The 20087-nt window shown below is 35.5% G+C and overlaps 1 protein-coding gene and 1 pseudogene across 3 annotated transcripts in view; both read left to right on the top strand.

Annotated features, from left to right (window-relative positions):
- MYB (MYB proto-oncogene, transcription factor) overlaps window positions 1–18836 on the top strand; it is a 33236-nt gene extending 14400 nt beyond the window's left edge. For 2 of the 3 annotated variants that reach the window (XM_039879020.1, XM_039879021.1), the window contains exons 10-16: window positions 338–700; window positions 2440–2582; window positions 3557–3671; window positions 3759–3884; window positions 4748–4858; window positions 6559–6666; window positions 17553–18836. In XM_039879020.1, the coding sequence (XP_039734954.1) occupies window positions 338–700; window positions 2440–2582; window positions 3557–3671; window positions 3759–3884; window positions 4748–4858; window positions 6559–6666; window positions 17553–17669 (1083 nt within the window). In that variant the 3' untranslated portion in view covers window positions 17670–18836. The remainder of the gene's footprint in view (window positions 1–337; window positions 701–2439; window positions 2583–3556; window positions 3672–3758; window positions 3885–4747; window positions 4859–6558; window positions 6667–17552) is intronic. The other variant, XM_039879022.1, reaches the window with a different exon arrangement.
- Window positions 1931–2049, top strand: LOC120615857 (uncharacterized; annotated as a pseudogene).
- Window positions 18837–20087: the final 1251 nt, after the last annotated feature.

Below are 20087 nucleotides of genomic sequence, written 5' to 3'. Positions count from 1 at the left end.
TACCCATGAGACGGGGTGAACATTGCCAATTGTGCCATGTAGAAAAGGGTTTTTCTTTTCTTTTCTTTTCTTTTCTGCTTTAGACGACATGCAAATGCTAGAGTACCAGGAGGTCCCTACAGCACTCATGTAGGACCAGCCTTGAGGCAGCGTGGCAGACCTACTATGCAGTGCACCCGAACAATTGTTAATCCTGAAGCTGTTGCTCAGGAAGTCAAACAAGCGGGGCAGGTGTTTACCTTGCATTCAGCGTCTCTTTCTCAGTGCTGTGTTTCAGGTGATGGCACACATCATGCACACACTGTCTCAGAGTTCTGCGCCTCCCACATTGTTTCAGGATTCTTCATCATGGTGTGACCTCAGCAGTTTTGAACTCTTTGAAGAAGCAGAATTTTCACCTAGCCAGCATCACGCAGGCAAAGCCCTACAGCTCCAGCAAAGAGAGGGCAATGTGCATAGACCTACAGGAGAACCTAGCACGAGGGTGAACAAACGCAAGTTGAGTGAGGGTTCAATTGACTTGCTCAAGCCCTTACCTCCTGCGAGGCACAGCACAATTCCACTGGTCATCCTTCGAAAAAAGCGGGGCCGGGCCAGCCCCTTAACCACTGGAGACTCTAGCTCCTTCATACTTGCTGACGTCAGCAGTTCAACTCCCAATCGTTCCCCTGTCAAAAACCTGCCCTTCTCCCCTTCGCAGGTAGAGCACAATTTCTGCACAGCTGTTACTAATTTTCAACAGACAACTGAGCCTTAATAATCTAGAAACTAATCTTTTGGAACAAATGACTAATTACTGTTGCCCTCACTGATTTCGTTCCATTGCTGAATCTAGCTGTTGCTAAGTCATACTGCCTCACAAAGTTTAGGCTATCTGTAGGCCAACTGATGATTTTGTCATAATTCTCTTTTTGGTGATTTGAAAGATGGTTAGTTGCATGAGATGTGCTTCTATTTCCTTCAGCACTAGAGTTTAACATTTCTATCCCTTCCTCTTCTCCCACCTCTTCCCTTCCTTTAAAAACTTTAACGGATTTTCTGCCTCTTTTTTCATTTATTGTGTGATTCACTGACCCCAGGGAGGAGGGAATTAAACTATGTTTGGGTTGAGACTAGAAATTTTAAAGTTTTTAATTCATCTTTAAGTGAAAAAGTTTTAAAAGAGGATGAGAAACAAATGCTTAAGGAAAACAACTTATGTTTTAATTTCAGTTTCTCAACATTGGCTCTTTTCAGTTATGCCATACTGTTTTATTAGCACAGTATTTGCCAATGAATATTTTTATTTCATATAGTATTTTTTAAAGACATGGAAATTTTAATTCTTATCAGAGACTTCTGTTTCTTAATTATCAAAATAATTTGAAGTTAATAGATAATTTGGCACTTTAAACATTTTTCCAATTATATTCATTGAGTTTGTTTTAAGAACAACTTTAAGTATGAACAAATGATGCACTTACCAAAAAAAATTATCTTGTTTTTTTGCTTGTATTTTTCCAATTGTGTTCTAGAGAATATTAGTTCTGTAAGACTTTAATAGATGTTCCAGAAAATCATCTAAATATATAAGCATTTAAGTTTGGGAAACATTGAATCAAACAGTTAAAAATTGGTTTCTTTACTGCAGAACCTCTTGGAGTTTTTAATACACCAATCGGCATTGTGAATTTCCAGGGGGAGGTTATGGCATGTTTGTTTCCCAAACTTATTTTACCTTGGAATCATTTGAGGAATGCTTGTATTTTCCCAGAATATTAGCGTTCTGAGAGACAAAGTTTATTATTCAAGAATTTTCCACACAACATAAACCTTCGGTAATAATGGTCCATAGATCTTTAAAGAGAGAAAGCAGATTATGAAAGAAAAACAGTAATTACTTTCTAAAAAATCACTTTAACGTTTTTAATCTTAATAAAGAGTGCATCTTGTTTACAGCCATGCTACCATGAACAAACCCGATCTAGTCTGATCTTGGAAGCTAAGCAGGGTCAGGCCTGGTTAGTACTTGGATGGGAGACCACCCAGGAAGACCAGGTGCTGTAGGCATTAAAAATTTAAAAAAAGGGATTGTAAACTGACAAGGTCTTTGCAATTTGTGAGGTCAACCAAGGGTAGCCTTGCCTAAAAAATAAAAATAAATAAAAAATAAATAAAAAAGAGTGCATCTCATTCTCTTTAATTGTGAGAATATTTTCTTAGGATTTTGCAAGTTTTTCAGCATTGACACTAAATTTTATTTCTTTGAAATAACACTCCAAATCTTGGGTGCTCAATTAAAATAAAACAATACCTTTGTGGCTCTACATGTTGTTATCTTTATTATTTCATAGTGGGTCAGTAAAACATACTTGCTTGTTATCAGGGTGTGATTTTTAAATTCGGCTGAATAAAGAATCACCGTTTAATCTAAGTAATTTTTTTTCTTCCCATATATAGTTCTTAAACACTTCCGGTAATCATGAAAACTTAGACTTGGAAATGCCTTCTTTAACTTCTACCCCTCTCAATGGTCACAAATTGACTGTTACAACACCATTTCATAGAGACCAGACTGTGAAAACTCAAAAGGAAAATACTATGTAAGTTCTTGGTTCAATAATAAAATTATTTATCTTATTTACTTATATTTAATTAACGGAATATAGTCCCCAAATGTCTAATCTATTTGTATGTATATAATCTACTCGTATGTACATAATCATGTGTATTCCACACTGAATATGTCTGTCCTGGGCATGTTGCAACTACCTAGAGGTGGAAGGTGCTAGGGTAAACTTAATTACTTTTTGTAGTTTGCTTCAAAATTTCCTGTATCTGTAGAGGTAGTTATCATATAACTTCTCCATTCAGATTTTCCGTTTGTTCAATAAGGCCTTTTCTCCTTCACTGAAAATAAGATTTTTAACTTCCTTTTCTCTTGGATTATAAACTTCAGAATAAGTATGATTCTTTACTTAATTCATATTTTTAATCTTATTTTTTCTTTTTGAAATTTATCTATCGATATGACTTCTTCTAACATCCCCAAGAATATTGTATGATTAGAAGCCAAGGAGTGATTAACCAGTCATTTATAGTCAATAAAAACTTAACCAATTCAAAGAAATGGCAGAAAACATCAATAATATAAGAGACCTTTAAAAGAAATGCAATCCTATTTCCAAGAACAATAAGTACATTTTAAAAGATGAACATATATTTTCTACCGTGAGCCCTGTTTTAATGAATAGATAAAATTGATTTGTAAATGGCATCAGATCTTCACAATGCTTATGGTCATTATTAAGACCTAGGGCAGTGCATATGTCTTCAGAACGATTAAAGAAAGATGAAAAATATTTTAATGCTCTTAGTCTTAGGAGTACAATATTTTGAAATATTTGAAAATATATGATGTACATACTTAACAATACACATAGGATTACTCAGCATACTCAATTCCACATCTATAACAGAGTTAATTGTATTCAGTAGAAAAATGTTGAATTTAATAGAGCGATGTAAGGGGCATATGTTCTTTTATATTGAACCAATACTTGTTTTCTTTTTAAAGTTTTAGAACTCCAGCTATCAAAAGGTCAATCCTAGAAAGCTCTCCGAGAACTCCTACACCATTCAAACATGCCCTTGCAGCTCAAGAAATTAAATATGGTCCCCTGAAGATGCTAGTAAGTTTTAGCAAAGTTCTTCTGTTTAGTTTATTAGTTCAGACAGAAATTTTCCTCCGATGCAAACATACCCGTTCTTCTCTTTAGCCTCAGACACCATCTCATCTAGTTGAAGACCTACAGGATGTGATCAAACAGGAATCCGATGAATCTGGAATTGTTACTGAGTTTCAAGAAAATGGACCACCTTTACTGAAGAAGATCAAACAAGAGGTAAACATGGGATCCTTTGGAAGGAACAAGCTGTGAATCCTGTTCCCTTTGTTCCTCAGGGGCAGTTTGATGTGTCTGGCATCAGCACTGTGTAACAGTTCCACTTTTCATAAGATTTTCAGCCAAGATGCAGTTAAGGGGTACTGCCAGACTGCAGGCATGTAGCCTTTCATTTGGGAAGCTAAGCCACTCCTATCTACTTCATGTTTGAACGGAAAACAGGCTAGAGAGGATAAAGGAAAGAGAAGAAAGCAGCTTTTTTACTATACTTTTTTTTTTATTACTATTACATAAATGGATGTGTGATTGATACATAGATATTTAATTTTCAGATGTCACGGAGAATCGCAATTTAAATTAAAATAGTAGTATCTTTAATTCATAGTATAAAAGAAAGGGAATCCAACTTTCAAGGATCAAAATTTTAGCTTGGTGGCAAGAAACATTTCTAACAGGTTAGATAGTGTGCCTCTTGAATTTATTTTCATAAATGTTTAAGAGACTGGCCAGAAATTTACTCTTTTGTTCAGCCTAATTGAAATATAATTGACAAAATAGTAAAATATTTAAAACATAATGTGATGATTTGATATTTGTATACATTGTGAAAGGTGTCTTCAACATTGAGTTTATTATCACATCTATAACCTCAAATATTTACTTCTGATTTTTGCTGAGAACATTTGAATTCTATTCACTTAGCGGATCTCAATTATACAATAAAGTGTTATCAACTGTAGTTACTACGTTATACATTAGATCCTCAGGGCTTATTCATCTTATAGAAATTTACTCTGGAGTATAAATGTTTCATGGGACGTTCTAGTTCTAGAAACAACAAAGCACTTCCTGTTTGCTTTTAGGTGGAATCTCCAACTGATAAAGCAGGAAACTTCTTCTGCTCAAACCACTGGGAAGGGGAGAGTCTGAACACTCAGCTGTTCACACAAGCATCGCCTGTGGCAGATGTGCCAGTAAGTACACGCCCATGTTATGGGATGTTGCTGCCTCACAGAATTGTGTGTGTGGCATGTGGGGCTGCTGTGGATTCTTGGTGCATATTCTTGGTGCATAATCTATATATTCTTTCGCATCATTATTTTTTATGATATTTAACATTAAACAAAGTTGAGATTTTATTTATGTATTAGAAATAGATTCTGTTCCATTGAAGATTTTTTCGTTATTTACTTTCTTACGATTTGAGAGTCCTTGCCACTTAGAAAATCTGCTGTATGAATGAATATATATAGTTCTCTGAAAACAGAATGTTAATTTTTACATTAAAAAAATTTACTTATTTGTCTTCTAAATATATTTTATCCTTGATAAGTTGTCTCCTGTTTGGTTCTGTGTAGCATGTAGCATAATGCTGACTATGTGTCTATAGTAGATGCCCTTTATTGTACCCAATATTGGATTGCTTCGGTTACCACCATTTTTTAATAGACTTTATTTTTTATAGCAGTTTTCGGTTTACAGCAAAGTTGAACAGACTGTACAGAGATTTCCCATACACATGCTGCCCCACACATGCACAGCCCTCCTCCTTATCAGCATCCCCCACTAGAACGATACATTTATTACAATTGATGAACCAACAATTATGTATCATTATCACCCAAAGTTCATAGTTCATATTAAGTCACACTCTTAGTGTTGTACATTTTATGGGTTTGGACAAATTTATGACAAGTATCCATCATTATTGTATCATACAGGGTAGTTTCACTGCCCTAAAAATTCTCTGTGCTCCACTTGTTCATTCCTCCTTCCCCCCACCCCTCCAGCCCCTGGCAACCACAGATCTTTTTACTATCTTCATGGTTTTGCCTTTTCCAGAATGCCATACAGTTGGAATCATACAATATGTAGCCTTTTCATACTGACTTCTTTTACTTAATAATATGCACTTTTGTTTCCTTCTTGTCTTTTCATGGCTTAATAGCTCATTTCTTTTTAGCACTTAGTTACCACCATTTTTAAAGTTTGTAATTTGTGAACGATTGTCCTTTATGGAGCATCAAAGCTAATAACAATTGTGAATATTTATTCAGTATGTACTAAATGGTAAGTACTATTCTAAGAGCTTTAGATGCGTTAACTCAATCCTCTCAACCACCTTACAAGGTTGGTAGCATTATCTTTCCATTATACCAACTGGGAAACTGAGGAATAGGGAGTCTTAATCACTTGCTCAAGATTGCTTATCTAATAAGGGGTGGTTCCAGGTTAGAACTCAGAAAGTCCAGTTTTAAATTCCATACTTTTAACCATTATACTATACTGCCACTAATTTGTATATTCTGTACCAATATACAAAATAAACGATTCTCTTACCAGAAATTAGTAACTCTTTCATTTTTAGAAGTATGTATTTCGTAATTCGTTTAGCAGATGTTTTTTGCGCTATCTGAAAAAACTATGTAGGACAGCTATTTCAAAATTTTACCTGGCTTTTTGTTTTAGTGATGTTTGCCACATGGAATTAGCGTTAGTACATAGTTGAGCTCTCCTTTTGGCTCATTGGAAAGAGAATTTCTGGCAGATACCTGCATTTTTCCTGCTAATGTTTATCACCGCATAGTAATCTACCCATTATATGGTCAGAATTGTGTCAGCTCTCATATTATCCAACCTTATTTGAATTTCAAATTATTCTCTTTCCCTTTAGAATATTCTTACAAGTTCCGTTTTAATGACACCAGTATCAGAAGATGAAGACAATGTTCTCAAAGCATTTACAGTACCTAAAAACAGGACCCTGGCAAGTCCCTTGCAGGTAATTCCTATTTCTATTCCAATATTGGTATCTTAAAAGTCATTCACTGAAAAACTGTCATTTTTTTCCTTTTTTTTTAAATTTTTTTTTTTTTAACATTTTAGACATTGAGGAGTGGTGCTTTTAAATAACTCTTGATGTCTAAAGCACTCCTGAAATTCCTAGTTGCCACTCGTATGAGACTTGCTGGAAATTTTTATTAGTGCAGGTTCCCAAATCATGATAGAGTGAAGCATTTCTTACTGTGTCTGAGACTAAGATCATATATTACACGTGTCAATATCTCCTTCTGCTTTTAAATATTTTGTGAACAGTTTATTAGTATAGTCTACTTTTTATTCTAAAAATTATTTTTTATGCTCCATTACTAAGCCATCAAAATTCAAACGCTGTTTAGATTTTAAATGAAGTTTGAAATGAACTAGCTAGAAATAATTATGATATATTTCACTATCAGAATAAGAAAGTCATCTGTTAATGTTGCGTGGCTCGCCTGTAGTTGACCATCTGCCGCCACTGGGTTTTAATATCTAAAGAGATTTCCCTTATAATACTGAAGTTGTTATATGTTGATGAAGTACAACAAATTCCAAATTAATTCTGAGCCAGATGTAAATAAGGATGCAAATTTACTCCCCTAAATTATTTAAAGCAGTTCCCAACATTAAATAGCCCAATATCCAGCCACCTGCAGAGCCCTCCCTTCTCCCCAGCCCACTAAGCTACAGTGAGGGGAACTTCTCGACCCCTGAAGCATTCAGAGAACCCAATTCAGAACTGGGAAGTCATGTTCATACTGTGAGTTAAAGGCATCGCAGTTGGATGGTGTGTGTGCTTTTAGAGCTTGCCCTTGCTTTAAAGGGCTCTCCTATCTTTGTGGTAAACCTTCTCTCTCCAAATCGTAAGACTCTTAAAACTTCCCCTTTTAAAATATTTGTGATATTTAGCATTATTTGGTAAGTAATACAAATACAGCTGGAAGGGCCTTAGGCGAATTTTGTTTCCTAACTCAATCAGATTGTTTTCCTTGTGGCCTCTATCTGCTCCAACTTCTTTGGTGAAAGATGGCTGTTGACCACAGTGTAGATAGCGAGAGTCAGGACTTGCAGGGCATCTGGAGTTGCTCCTGAGTCAGGTCTGATTAGCCCGATGTAGAGAAGACGCAGAATATCACAAAAGATCGGGAGACAAGGAAAAGAATGAAGCACCAACACATAAAGGGGACACAGAAAGCAGGTTAGAAGGATGTCAAGGCAGAGGTAGCTTCTTAAACATTTTACCTAGCTCTGATCCTGGCTCCAGAAAGGAAAGGCTTTCTTTGTTTTTCTTTCCCTCTTCCTTCCTAAAGTAATCAGTCCTTGGTTTCCAGAGCATTAAATTTGACTAGTGTTATTAGTACATTAAGCTAGATTAAGTTTTACATATATTTTGTAACCTAGCCTGGACTTACATTTACAGCAATATATAAAAAGGGCATTCTAAATTTCAAAGAGCAAACATGTAAATATATTTGAGGACAGTTATTACATAAGTAGTTATCATTATGTACGTTGAAATCCCTGATTGTTGTCCTAAAATCAAATCCTGAAAGCTTTTGGCCTAACTAAGTAGCTGAACATGGTATATATTTAAAACATATAAAATTGGCAAGTTGTCAGTACAGTTGACCCTTGAACAACACAGGTTTGAACTACACAGGTCCATTTTTTTTTAAATAAATATATAGTCGGCTTCCCGTATGCCTGGGTTTTGCATCCACAGATTCAACCACACTCAGAGCAAAAACAGTATTTTCAATCTGCAGTTGGTGGAATCTGTGGATGACGAGGTCAGACTGTATGTATCAATCTACACCATTTTACGTAAGAGACTTGAGCATCTGTGGATTTGGGTATCTTCAGGTTCCTGGAACCAATCCCCCTGAGGATACCGAGGGATGACTGAGTTTTTGGGGAGTCAAAAGTTATACATATATTTTCAGCTGCACAGAAGTCGGTGCTGCTAACCCCCATGTTGTTCAAGGATCTATTTATAAAAAATAGGTTGCCCCAATTTTTAATGCTATTGCATTTTTAAAAATCAATATGGAACTTTATTATCAACGTATTTATATTTTATTTAATGAAATTGTTCGTTATCTTTGACTCAAAATTAAGTAGTAGCCCTATCTTCTTAATCTATGTTTTCTAGCATATCAATGAGTCATATTTAGCACTCTTCAGATTCTTATGTCTGTATACTAAGATTAAGCCATCTATGTACATCACATGGTGAAGGTGATATTTGTCAATCCTACTAAACTAAATAACTGAGACCCAAAAGTTAATCTTAGAGTCAGTGCTTCTGTCTGCACTAGATGGTTTACGCTGCTCAAATATATTTTAATAACCTGCTATAATAGATACCTAATTCATTTTAAGAAATATTCATTAAATGAAAGAATGATACACACCAAATACCTCCTTTGTTTTGTGTCATGGTGACCTAGCTTCCTAAATCATAGAAATACATGGTTTTGAAATGTTTCAACCTTTTGTGATAAATATTGGAAATACATCAAATAAATGTTTAAACATATATTGCCTATACTTCATATAACCCTTGTTCAACAATATTTATATAGATTTTATGTAATTTGGTTATTTTGTTTGTTTAAAACATAATGCTTTATCATATGTTTCCATTGATAATTTGACCTAATTAGGCAGATTAATCATGGATGGTATTATTGAACTATTGTGCCTTTGTTAAATGACCTAGCTGTTCGACCTAAGAGTACTTTAGATAACTTATAATGTTTGTAATTTGTACTTAAATCAAATATTAAGTGAGATTTTAGCCAATCTATATATTTTTATCACAGTGCTTTTAATTAAAACAACTAAATGTGATTCCTAAAATATTTTAATTCTGATACTTCTAAAATATAAAATATTTGCCACTTATAATAGCTCAGTTGATTGTCTATCCATCTAATTATCTAAATAACTTTTTACTTAGCTGCAAAAACAGTTTATTGAAGACTATGGTAATGGCAATTCTGTGTTCTATCATTTCAGTTTTAATCATCCCTGGCTTAATTATGGCAATAACACTTTAGACAGAGTAATTACTGTTTTTGAGGCCCAGATACTAAGCCTGTATGGTTCAGCTTGTAATGTGCATGCATATACATAATTATGTGTAAATTACATTGATATTTCAAAATTAGAAGTGCAAGAAGCTATGAGTTTAACATTTTATTATGGTAAATCTCAAACATACATAAAAGTATAGAAAATATTGTATGATTTAGATTTAACAATTATTAACATTTTGTAATGTTTACTTCACTCTTTTTTAATGAAGCATTCTAAAATTCCAGATAATATAACATTTTATTCTTAAGTATTTTCAGGTATATCTCTAAACATTAGGACATTTTCATATATGACCTAATACTGTTGTCACACATTATTATTAACAATAATTTCTTAATATTCTAATTCTCAGGCTATATTTAAATTTCCCCCATTAATCCTGAAAAGAGTCTTTTTAGTATTTGTTTGATCAGAGTTGAAATAGTTTCACACATTGCATTTGGTTTTTAACTCTCTTAAATCTCTCCTAATCTCTAGACCGCTGTTGTCCAATAGAACCTATGCAGTGATGAAAATGTCCAATATGCTGCTCTCCAGTATGATAGCCACTAGTCAGTTGTAGTTCTGAGCACTTGTGGCTAGTGCTGTTGAGAAACAGACTTTTCAATTGTATTTAATTTAAATAGCTTTAATTTAATAGCCACATTTCCTTCCTCTCTTCCTAGAACCAACTATTTCCCCAAGGTGCTTTGATGATTTTAGTGAAAATGGTATGTAGAGAAGAAAATCAGGGTGCTAAGTATGCCCATTTGTTGTGTGAGTTGTCTTTGAGAAGCAAGAAAATTTTAATAACTCAGAACTCTCCATATATCCCCTAATATATCAATTATAATGCTTATAGAGGCTATTGTTAGCCATTATGCACAAATAATGTTATATTTGTTTTTTAAATTATTTATGCTTAATTTTTTTCCAAAAGTAAGTTATAGCCACTGCATAATCTCATAATTATCAGATTTCTTATTTTTTAAGGTGCTTTAATTTTAAATTGTAAAAGCAAACAGGGACTCATAATAAAAATGTTCTGAGACGTTTTTTGATATTTGAGTTTTTTATGTAACTCAGAATGTATGAGATTTTCACATTGGATCATTGTTTCATTTTTTTCCGCATTGCGTGGTGGGTAGATGATCGGAGTCTAGAAGCTTAAAAACGATCACAAGTGAGAGAATAAACATTCAGCCTAGAATGCTTACAGTTTGAGGCAGGAAAGGCAAATTCACTGTGGAATGCTGTTCAAAAGTTACCTTGAGAGAGCTACACGTGTGTATGCACACACAGACACAACAGACACACACACACACACACACACACACACTCAGAGCTCCCTCCTCAGCAAAGAGAAAAGAGCTGACTATTTTTCTCAATGTGCTTTTAATTTGCTTTACATTTTGAAATAAATACATTTTACTACTAGATATCTCTTAAGGTAGACACTTTTCATCAGTAGATCTGAAACTCTACTTAAGTTATAAGCCTTCTGAGCTTTTGTATTTTTCTCTTAAATTATAATTTCCTTTTATTCCTATTTAAAACACAAATGCAAAAGATGTGTTCATATGCTTTTTACTAACTCACTTTCCTCTTTTTGCTAACCACAGAATGACAGCCTTAAATTTTAATTTCCTGACTTAGCTTGGCATGGCCTTACTTTTTAAAACAGTGAGTTTAGTTTAAGTAAATTCTCAAGCCATTATTATTTAAACACATTTGCACGGCATCAGAAAATCTTAAAGTATTATTGCAAGCAATTGAAACTCTCTTTTTCAGTTTCATGTGTTTTTGGATTGATCCAATTTTCATATGAATTACTTACGAATTTTTCAAAAAATAGAGCAAAACCTTATTGCATGATCACCATTGCTGAAGAGTGTAATAAGCTAACATGCAGACAACAGGAACCTGGGTTCTAGTCTAGACTCCACCATTTTCTAATCGCATGTCTTTAATTCATTAACTTCCTCAGAACAAAATCCTTTTGTCTTTAAATTGGGGACTGTAGTATACCCTTCATTCATCATACAAAGTTGCTATGAAGTTCAAATAAATATAATATTTCAAAATGCCAGTATTCGTTGGTGATAGGCAAAGACTATGCACAGACCTTGTCCTTAGAAACAGAAAGGAGGCCTCACCGATGGCCAGGTCCCGTCGCACTGTGGTGTATGGTTTCCTCAAGCATACTCTTTCTCATTCCCTGTTCCACTCTTGCAGAACTGTGTCAGTGGGTCACCCAGAGACATAGCTGATTCAACTGATTCCTGAAATAAAGGTAGTCAGATCTCTTTGGTATTATGGAGATGGAAAAACTGATTTACTGCTTTTCTTTATTTTTCTGGTACTTGCGTTGGCCTGTCAACAGACATAGAAAAACAGTCTGTCTACATATGATATAGAGCTTTCCAGGCATTTCTTAGTATAGTGTGCTGTTGTTGACCTGTTTCCCTGGACATGTATGTATTCATTTGGTTCTCCCTTTGGGTCACTTTTGTCTACTCATCCTGGCAAGAATTTACATAGTTGTCAGTATTTCGGCAACCTGGTTTTAATATGTGTTATAAATTAAGCAAGTTTGCCACATACAGTTTCAGAGTTGAACTGAGAAAGGCTAAATGAATAGGGAAGATATGTCAAGCTCCAATTCAGAGTGCCCTGCCCCAGATATTATAAGATGTAGGTTTTTGGTTTGGTTTGGTTTGGCAAACACTGTGATATTGAATCTTCCTCGGACCAGCAAAGATAGAATTGCTTTAGAGCAAGTTGGCACTTGTCTTAATTTAATAGTCTGGAACTAATATGTGGCTAAGGAAGGAGGTATTCCTCCAATAATTTGTGATACCCTAGGCTACTTGATATAAACTATTGGAAAGTCTATAAATTGGAAAGTCTATAAACATTTAAGATGAAGAGACCCCTAAAGATATCTGGGACAAATTCTAAATTTAGGTAAAGTCCATCCACATTAACAATTATTAACTCAGGCGTGGGTGGGAAGTGGAGGCACTGGTGCATTGGGCAACTTCCTATCACTGTCTGAACCTTCTAACCCCTAACTTTTAGGGCTATTTTTTTTTTATGAAAAGTTAGCAGCTGTGAAGTTGGGGGCACTTAATTGTTTCGTGTAGACATAAGGTGGCATTTGTGTATGAAAAAAGTTTGTAACCATTAATCTTACCTTAGCAACATTTCATTTCAGGTTCGTCCCTGATTTTCAAGATATAGTTAAAGATTTCTGTGTTATCTCTTATAACTGATACATTTTTTTAAAAGATGCCCCTTTGGGAAGGAATTCTAACTTTTAGAATTTTAGTCCAGAGTATTTTCTTCAAATGAGTTAAATAGAATAATCAGATCATTCTTACTCTTACTGTTTTGGACAGCATTCATATCCGCTTATTATTTAAAAATCAAACAAAAGAAAAATATAATACCATCTCGCAAGTTGCTTTGGTCTTACAGAATCATTTTTTTGATTTATGCAAATTTCTTATTAGGCCTGCGAATAGTAAAGCACATACTTTGCTAAGGCTTTTGACATCGACAGCTATTGTTTGAAGTTGCTATATGAATATAATAGTAGTAGTTTTTCAGCATGATGAAAAAACTACATATTCTAAATGAAAAAAGTGAAGATAATGTAATTCTGACAGAAAACCACCTGTGGACACGTTCTTGTCCCTTTATTTCTTCTGTTTTCTACAAAGGATCTGAGTATTTATTTAAAGTACTTTAGCAGGATATCCCAGTTTAAGCTTTGACAGTCTATTTACAGTTCACTTCTGCCCACGGGCAGTTAAAGGCAGATTACGGGATAAGCAAGATGACTCTCAGGCAAGACCAGGAGGATATGCAGTAGGATTATTAATGGTGAAATGAATCTGGGTAGAGTGACATGTCTGCAATAGCACCATGGATTAGTAATTTAACAAGAATTCACGTGCAGAAACCCATAATTCTTATCAATTCTTTAGTGTAAGCGAAACTAAAATTTAAGGAAAGGGAATTAAAAGGATGCACAAAGGTCTACATGACAGTATTAAAAACATTCTTCCAACACAAAGACATTTAATCCTTGTTTGTCAAAACTATTCTGTCTGCTTAAAAAATTGGCCGAGGAGCCCAGAGCTTCAAGGTAAGGAGGGAGAAGGAAATAGCAGGAGAGGAGGCGTCTCCGTTTAGATTGTTGGACCTGAGCATTTCTTTTCTCACCCAAGTAACTGGCCTTCTGCTCCTCCTTTCACACCATCGGTATGGGCATGTGCCCCCTCTGACCATTTTTTTTTCATTTGTTGTTATAAGAAGTGTTTGCTTTGTTCTCTCATGGTCCAGAAAAGGAGGGACCTACATACACATGCCCACTGGCTTTTTGTTCCACCCAGTGGTTCTTGTACACAGTGGCTACTGTGTTCTGGTGTTATCTGCACTGGGAGATTCAGGTGTTCCAAGTCCTCTTGCTCTTTTTAGGCTCTAAGCTTTAGGGCTTATCTGCCCCTGAAATGGTCTGCTTTCTGGAATTCAGATATTTCAGTCAATGTGATTTCTTTCTTGGTAAATTCCATTTTGACTTAGGAGAAGCTGACTGAAAAGTTTTTTCAAAATTCTAATAAAAATATATGATACCTTCTTTATATTAATCTTGTTTTAAATATCTGGTCCCGAAGGAAGAGCCAAGCATAATAAAGTGATGAGCCTTGTAGAAGATCCAACAAGTATACAGTCAAGTTTCAAGTTGAAAATATATTAAACTGATAATACTATTATTAAAGACTCCTGAACAGATTTTTGGAATTCTGAATTAATTTAAGTACCATATTGCCAAGGATCAGAATTTGCCTTTTTCCAAGAGGCATAGTAAAGCAAGCATAAGACTGTTTTAAAATACTTAATTTACACATTTAGAAAATTAATTCTATATTCACTGAAGCACAGCTAAGTAGAAAAATTCTTATCTAAAAAAAAAACAGATACATTTTTCCTTGCTCCTCACTTTTATCTCCATTCTCACTTTCATTCCTCTTTTCTCTCCATTCATGTGCATGCATTCTTTTAAAATGTGTGTTTTGGGGTTTTGTGTGTATCTTTATGTAATTTTAGATTTACATATATAAGTATCTTAACAAATTTCATTCTGCTATTCTGCTGCTTCTTTAGTCATGTTTTTTTTTAAGATTCATGCGCTTTGTTCTATGTCCACCATCGATTCTCAGCACTGCCTAGTACTTCATGGTAAACATCCACCACATTTAACTGTTCACTCTCAAACGGTAGTGATTATATAGCACATTGCTATAGTGACTACAAATGCAAGCTTAATAACTGAAATGATATCATTAAATTTTATTTTTTAATTGGGTTTCTTATGTCAATTTGGTGTTTTAATGCTGCGCCAAAAAACTTTAGCAACAACAAGTAAGCAGTTAACTAAACTAAAATATAGAATTTGTATGGACGGATACACACCAGAGAAATATGTATATTTAATCCAGTTTCTTAAACCTAGAGAAATATCACTTATTGAGAACTATTTTCTAGAACGGTGTAATTACCCTAGTGATTTTTGTTTAGGAAGACGTTAAATGTGACTCAGTAGCAAAAGTCATCCCTGAACACCTGTCATCTTTGTCCTGTCATCTTTGCGATACACAGCTCCAGGAAAAGATTATGATAATCCATCTTGCTATGTAGTATTTCAAGTTTCCATGTTGAGTTTCTGAGCCTTCAGAGTAAACACGTGCGAACTTGGATGGCGCCCTTGACATTGGTGGTGGCAGATTGGGCAGAAGCCAGGAACCCAGTCTGTGTTCTATGAAAGTTTACAAATTAGCTACATGGCACTATAAACCTTATGTCACTGAAATTTGGTTCCAGCCACTAGGAAAGGAAACCCCATCACTATACAAATACCATGTTCATTCAAAATGATCATACCTCTTTCCTAAAGAGTCTTATGACTTCGACACCCCATCTAAATGCATCTTCCCACATTCCAAGGCTCTGCTGACCTAACCCCACAATTTTCCACTGATGAGAACTCTAGTAGAAGCAGCATCTTACACTCACTATGGCCTGGATTTACATTTCTTGCTTCATCACTTCTTAGCTGGGTGACCCTGAGAATGTTGCTTAAATTCTCTCTTCCTTTTAAATTACCCAGTCTGTAAAACAGGTGCAGTGTTTCTTGTGTTTTGTGTGAGAATTAAATGAGATGATACATGTAAAACACTTGGAAGCTTGGGTGGCATGTAGTAAGCTCTTGTTAAATGTTGTCATTTAATCTACTACATTTCTTCTTTCCCAGTCCTTCCCACAGTGTACAATTTGTAGCTTCCTGACTCAGGCTATTTCTCCACCTGGGTTACATCTCTTCTTTCTCATTAGTCTGTCTAAATCCCGTCTAGCATTTCCCTAGCAATTCCTTAGTGTCCCATTCCCTCTTTACCTGGGCATGGCACCATGCACCTTTACACGGCCTCTTATTACTCCATCTGTTTCACATGTGCTCATTTTGTCTCCTAAAGGACACCTGAGGCTCTAGAGAGCAGAGACCCTTCTTTTCTTACTCTTCTTTTATCCCATGGTGCTGGGGGGCACGGAGGGAAGGGGGGCGAAATCCCTCTAGATGTCACTACCAGAAATAGTTGAACTTTTTTTAAACCATTGGTTTAGTTTTGAGCTTACAGACACCAAGTCTTATATCTGCTTGTGTTTCTCTTTCCAAACTCTTTGCGTCGACTGCTAGAGAGCTCAGAGACAAGCTTAAGGTTTACATTTAGCTGGTGCGTTGTACTTCATGGCAAATGCTTTGTGTACAGTCTCACCCCATCTTCATATCATTCATTTTCATACATTTATCTGTGGCCCTGCCTTGTCCACTTTTTAAACACTGATTTTTTATTTATTTTGTAAGGATCTTAAATCCTTTTGTGAACTAAGCAGGACACAAAAAGTACATATTTTAGTTTGAAGCAACATGGAGGGAAGGCAGGGGCTGAGGCTGTGCAGAAGACAAGCCTAGATTCAAAGTCGCTCTGCTACTTCCCCTCAGAGTGGCCTTGGGCAAGTTATCTTTATTCCCTGAGTTTCCATTTCCTGCCTGACTAAAGAGAGGATGAACCTCCCTTAGCTGGGCCGTGCAAATGAGATCGTGTGTATGAAGTGCCAGACACTGGACCTGGATCTGGATGCTGCCCATTAGATATTAGTTCCATCTTATATCTTCCAGTGTGTCTTTAAAAAGTAAGCTATCCCAGTAAAAAGATATTCCTAAATTAATTGTTATTTAAATGATATTAAAAATAAATACTATGTTTAGTACGCATTGACCAGTTCTAAGAAGTCTCTAAGAAGACTCAAGCACTCACCAGTTTGCTCAATGAGTAAATCCCAGAGCTCACCTTAGGAGTCTGGAGAATTAGGCCCATTCCTGTTTCCAGCTTTGTAAAATCTCCCTACAATGGACAAGAGGCACTCACGGATGAATACGTGGCCATCTCTTAAGATACTGTTTAGAGTGGATTTTTTCTCTTAGTGATAAATAATTTCTAATAATTAATGTCACTTAGGAACACTGAGTTCCTGAGTTTCAGGGAGTTAAAGATTTTATCTGACAAAGACTCCCTGGTGTTTACCACTTGTTGTCGGGTCAAAATTCCCTCTGGTGGCCTGGCTGGGATTGGGGCTCCAACTTGTGAGCTAAAGTATGTACTTCCTTTCTGACCTAGCTATTGTCTTCTTTTTCCCCATTAGCCTTGTAGCGGGGCCTGGGAAACTGCATCCTGTGGAAAGATGGAAGATCAGATGACAGCTTCTGGTCAGGCTCGTAAATATGTGAATGCCTTCTCAACCCGGACTCTGGTCATGTGAGACGTTTCCAGACAAGCATTATGGTTTTCAGAACACTTCAGATTGACTTAGGATGTATCATTCCTCTACATGAAACTTTTCATGAATGGAAGAACCTATTTTTGTTGTGGTACAACAGTTGAGAGCAGCACCAAGTGCATTTAGATGGATGAAATCTTATCGGATTTCACCCAACTAAAAGGATTTTTAAAAAAATAAATAAATAACAGTCTTACCTAAATTATTAGGTGATGAATTATAGTCAGTTGTTAATATCTTAGTGCAGATTTTTTTTAAACATAAAGTGATTTATCTGTATTTTAGAGGATTCAACAGACCAGTATTTTTTTATAATGAGGTTTTTAAAATTTTACACAAAAAAAAAGGTACTTCAATATTTTACTTTTCTCAGCCACTAAACACAATGCATTACTATAAATGTTGGGTAATAAAATGGAATAATTAATCAAGATGGTAAATGCTCATTTATGGTTAACAACATTGGAGGTACATTTATTGTACTAAACCATTTTATGAGTTTTTTGTTAGCTTGCTTTAAAAATTATTACTGTATGAAATAGTTTTATAAAAAAATTATATTTTTATTCAGTAATTTAATTTTGTAAATGCCAAATGAAAAATGTGTTTTGCTGCTATGGTCTTAGCCTGTAGAGATGCTGCTAGAATGAGAGGGTCAGTAGAGCTTTGGACAAAAACAAAATTGGTTTTAGGAATTAACTATGCACTAGTATTTCAAACTCTTTTTTATTTTTTATATATATACTTTTTTTTCCTTTTGTAATACATTGGAAAACTTATTTGGGAGATTTTGCATTTGTTGTTATTGTTTTTTTTTTTTTCGTTATTGTTGGTTTATAAGAGCATGCATTGCACTTCTTTTTTGGGAGATCTATGTTGTTAATGTCCTGTGTTTTGTTTTGAGTTCAGCCTGATGGTTCTTTAATTCAGGAGTTATGTGTTTGATCAGTATCACGCATGGTTACTAAGTGTATGGTCTCAGAACAGCCACGCAGAACCTGTGTCTGCAGCTGGAGTCAAGAGACTGGATTCCGTAGCCAGTTGCTGCCTTAAGAACATTTGGTGCAAGATGGCTAGCACTGAACTTTTGATATGACAGTGTACCTTACTGCCTTGTAGTGAAATAAAGCTGTGCCCTTATTTTACTTACTTTTGACTTCTCTCTTGTGATTGTGGATGATAGTTATACTTTTAAACAAAGCTAACTCAGAGCTTTTCTTTTGTTAATAATTTGTATACCATCTGAACTTCACTTGAGGAAACCAAGAATAATTACATTGGAGAAAGGATAAGAAAACCAAGTTCAGTGGTTCAGAAAATAATTATTTGCAAAGCAACAGCTAGAAGGAATCTTCTAGAATGTACCAGTCAGTGTTCCAGCAGCATTCAAATTGGGATAATTCAAGGAGAGTTCATTTACCAGGGTACTAATACTACAGACGTGGGCGGCGGGTAGGAGGACCACAGGGGTGGTGCATGCACACGGGTGCATGCTTGAACACTGTCCTGAGCAGGTGGAGAGCCATGGAAAGTAGGAGTCCTTGAGAAGACCCGAGACCTTTGGAGATCTTACAGGGAGACAGCCAGGCATAACCCCTAACTTTCTTTCCCCTATCCTCCCTATCTCTGCCAAGGGCCCTCTGGCAGAACCAAACAAGCTAGAGGGCAAGGGAATACCTGGATGTAAGGGAGCAAGCTCCGCCTCCAAGGGCAGAGCCAGAGGATATTTATCTGTTAGGACAAGGACAGGGCATCCCAGCAGAGTCATCCAGTCCAAGTCCCTATTTTAGAGATGAACTTCCACTGGCTTCCATCTCTCAGCTTAGCATTCTTTTCACTGTACTACAATATCCCTTTCACATAGGTTCTTTATAATTTCCTTTAGCACTCTTTTCCAACTCAGACTTTGAATTCTCATATACATGATGCACTCACTTGGTATTCCTAGAGCCAAGGTTTTGTTACCCCTCATTGCTAGTCTTTAAGACTGTTTGGTATTCTTTGATCATATTTCTGATAGATGATAACACAGTATCCCACACTTTTAGACTATTTAACATGTGCTGACTATGCCACTTACCAGCAGTTTGAACTTGGACAAGTCACTAACCTCTCTGAACCTTTTTTCTTCATCTTTAAAATGAGTTCATTCCTACAGTGAATTTTTGCTAAATAATGCACTATAGAAATGTTTGTTAATACATATGTTTTCCATTATCAAGTGATGCATGTCATATAAGGTATCAGATGTCCATCTGGCTAATAATATGTGTTGCTGATTGCAAAGTTTAGCTTAGGCGTCATGTTATAACTATTAAAAGAAACCAATGGTAAGAGTGAACTCAGCATTATACAGAACTGAAGTAAATATTTACTTTTCCAACAAGGACGTAACCCAGC

Source organism: Pteropus medius, unplaced genomic scaffold (genome assembly GCF_902729225.1).
Source record: "Pteropus medius unplaced genomic scaffold, Ma_sr-lr_union100, whole genome shotgun sequence".
Lineage (NCBI taxonomy): Eukaryota > Metazoa > Chordata > Mammalia > Chiroptera > Pteropodidae > Pteropus > Pteropus medius.
Note: the sequence above shows the minus strand (reverse complement) of the source record. Positions and strands in the feature narration are given on the sequence as shown.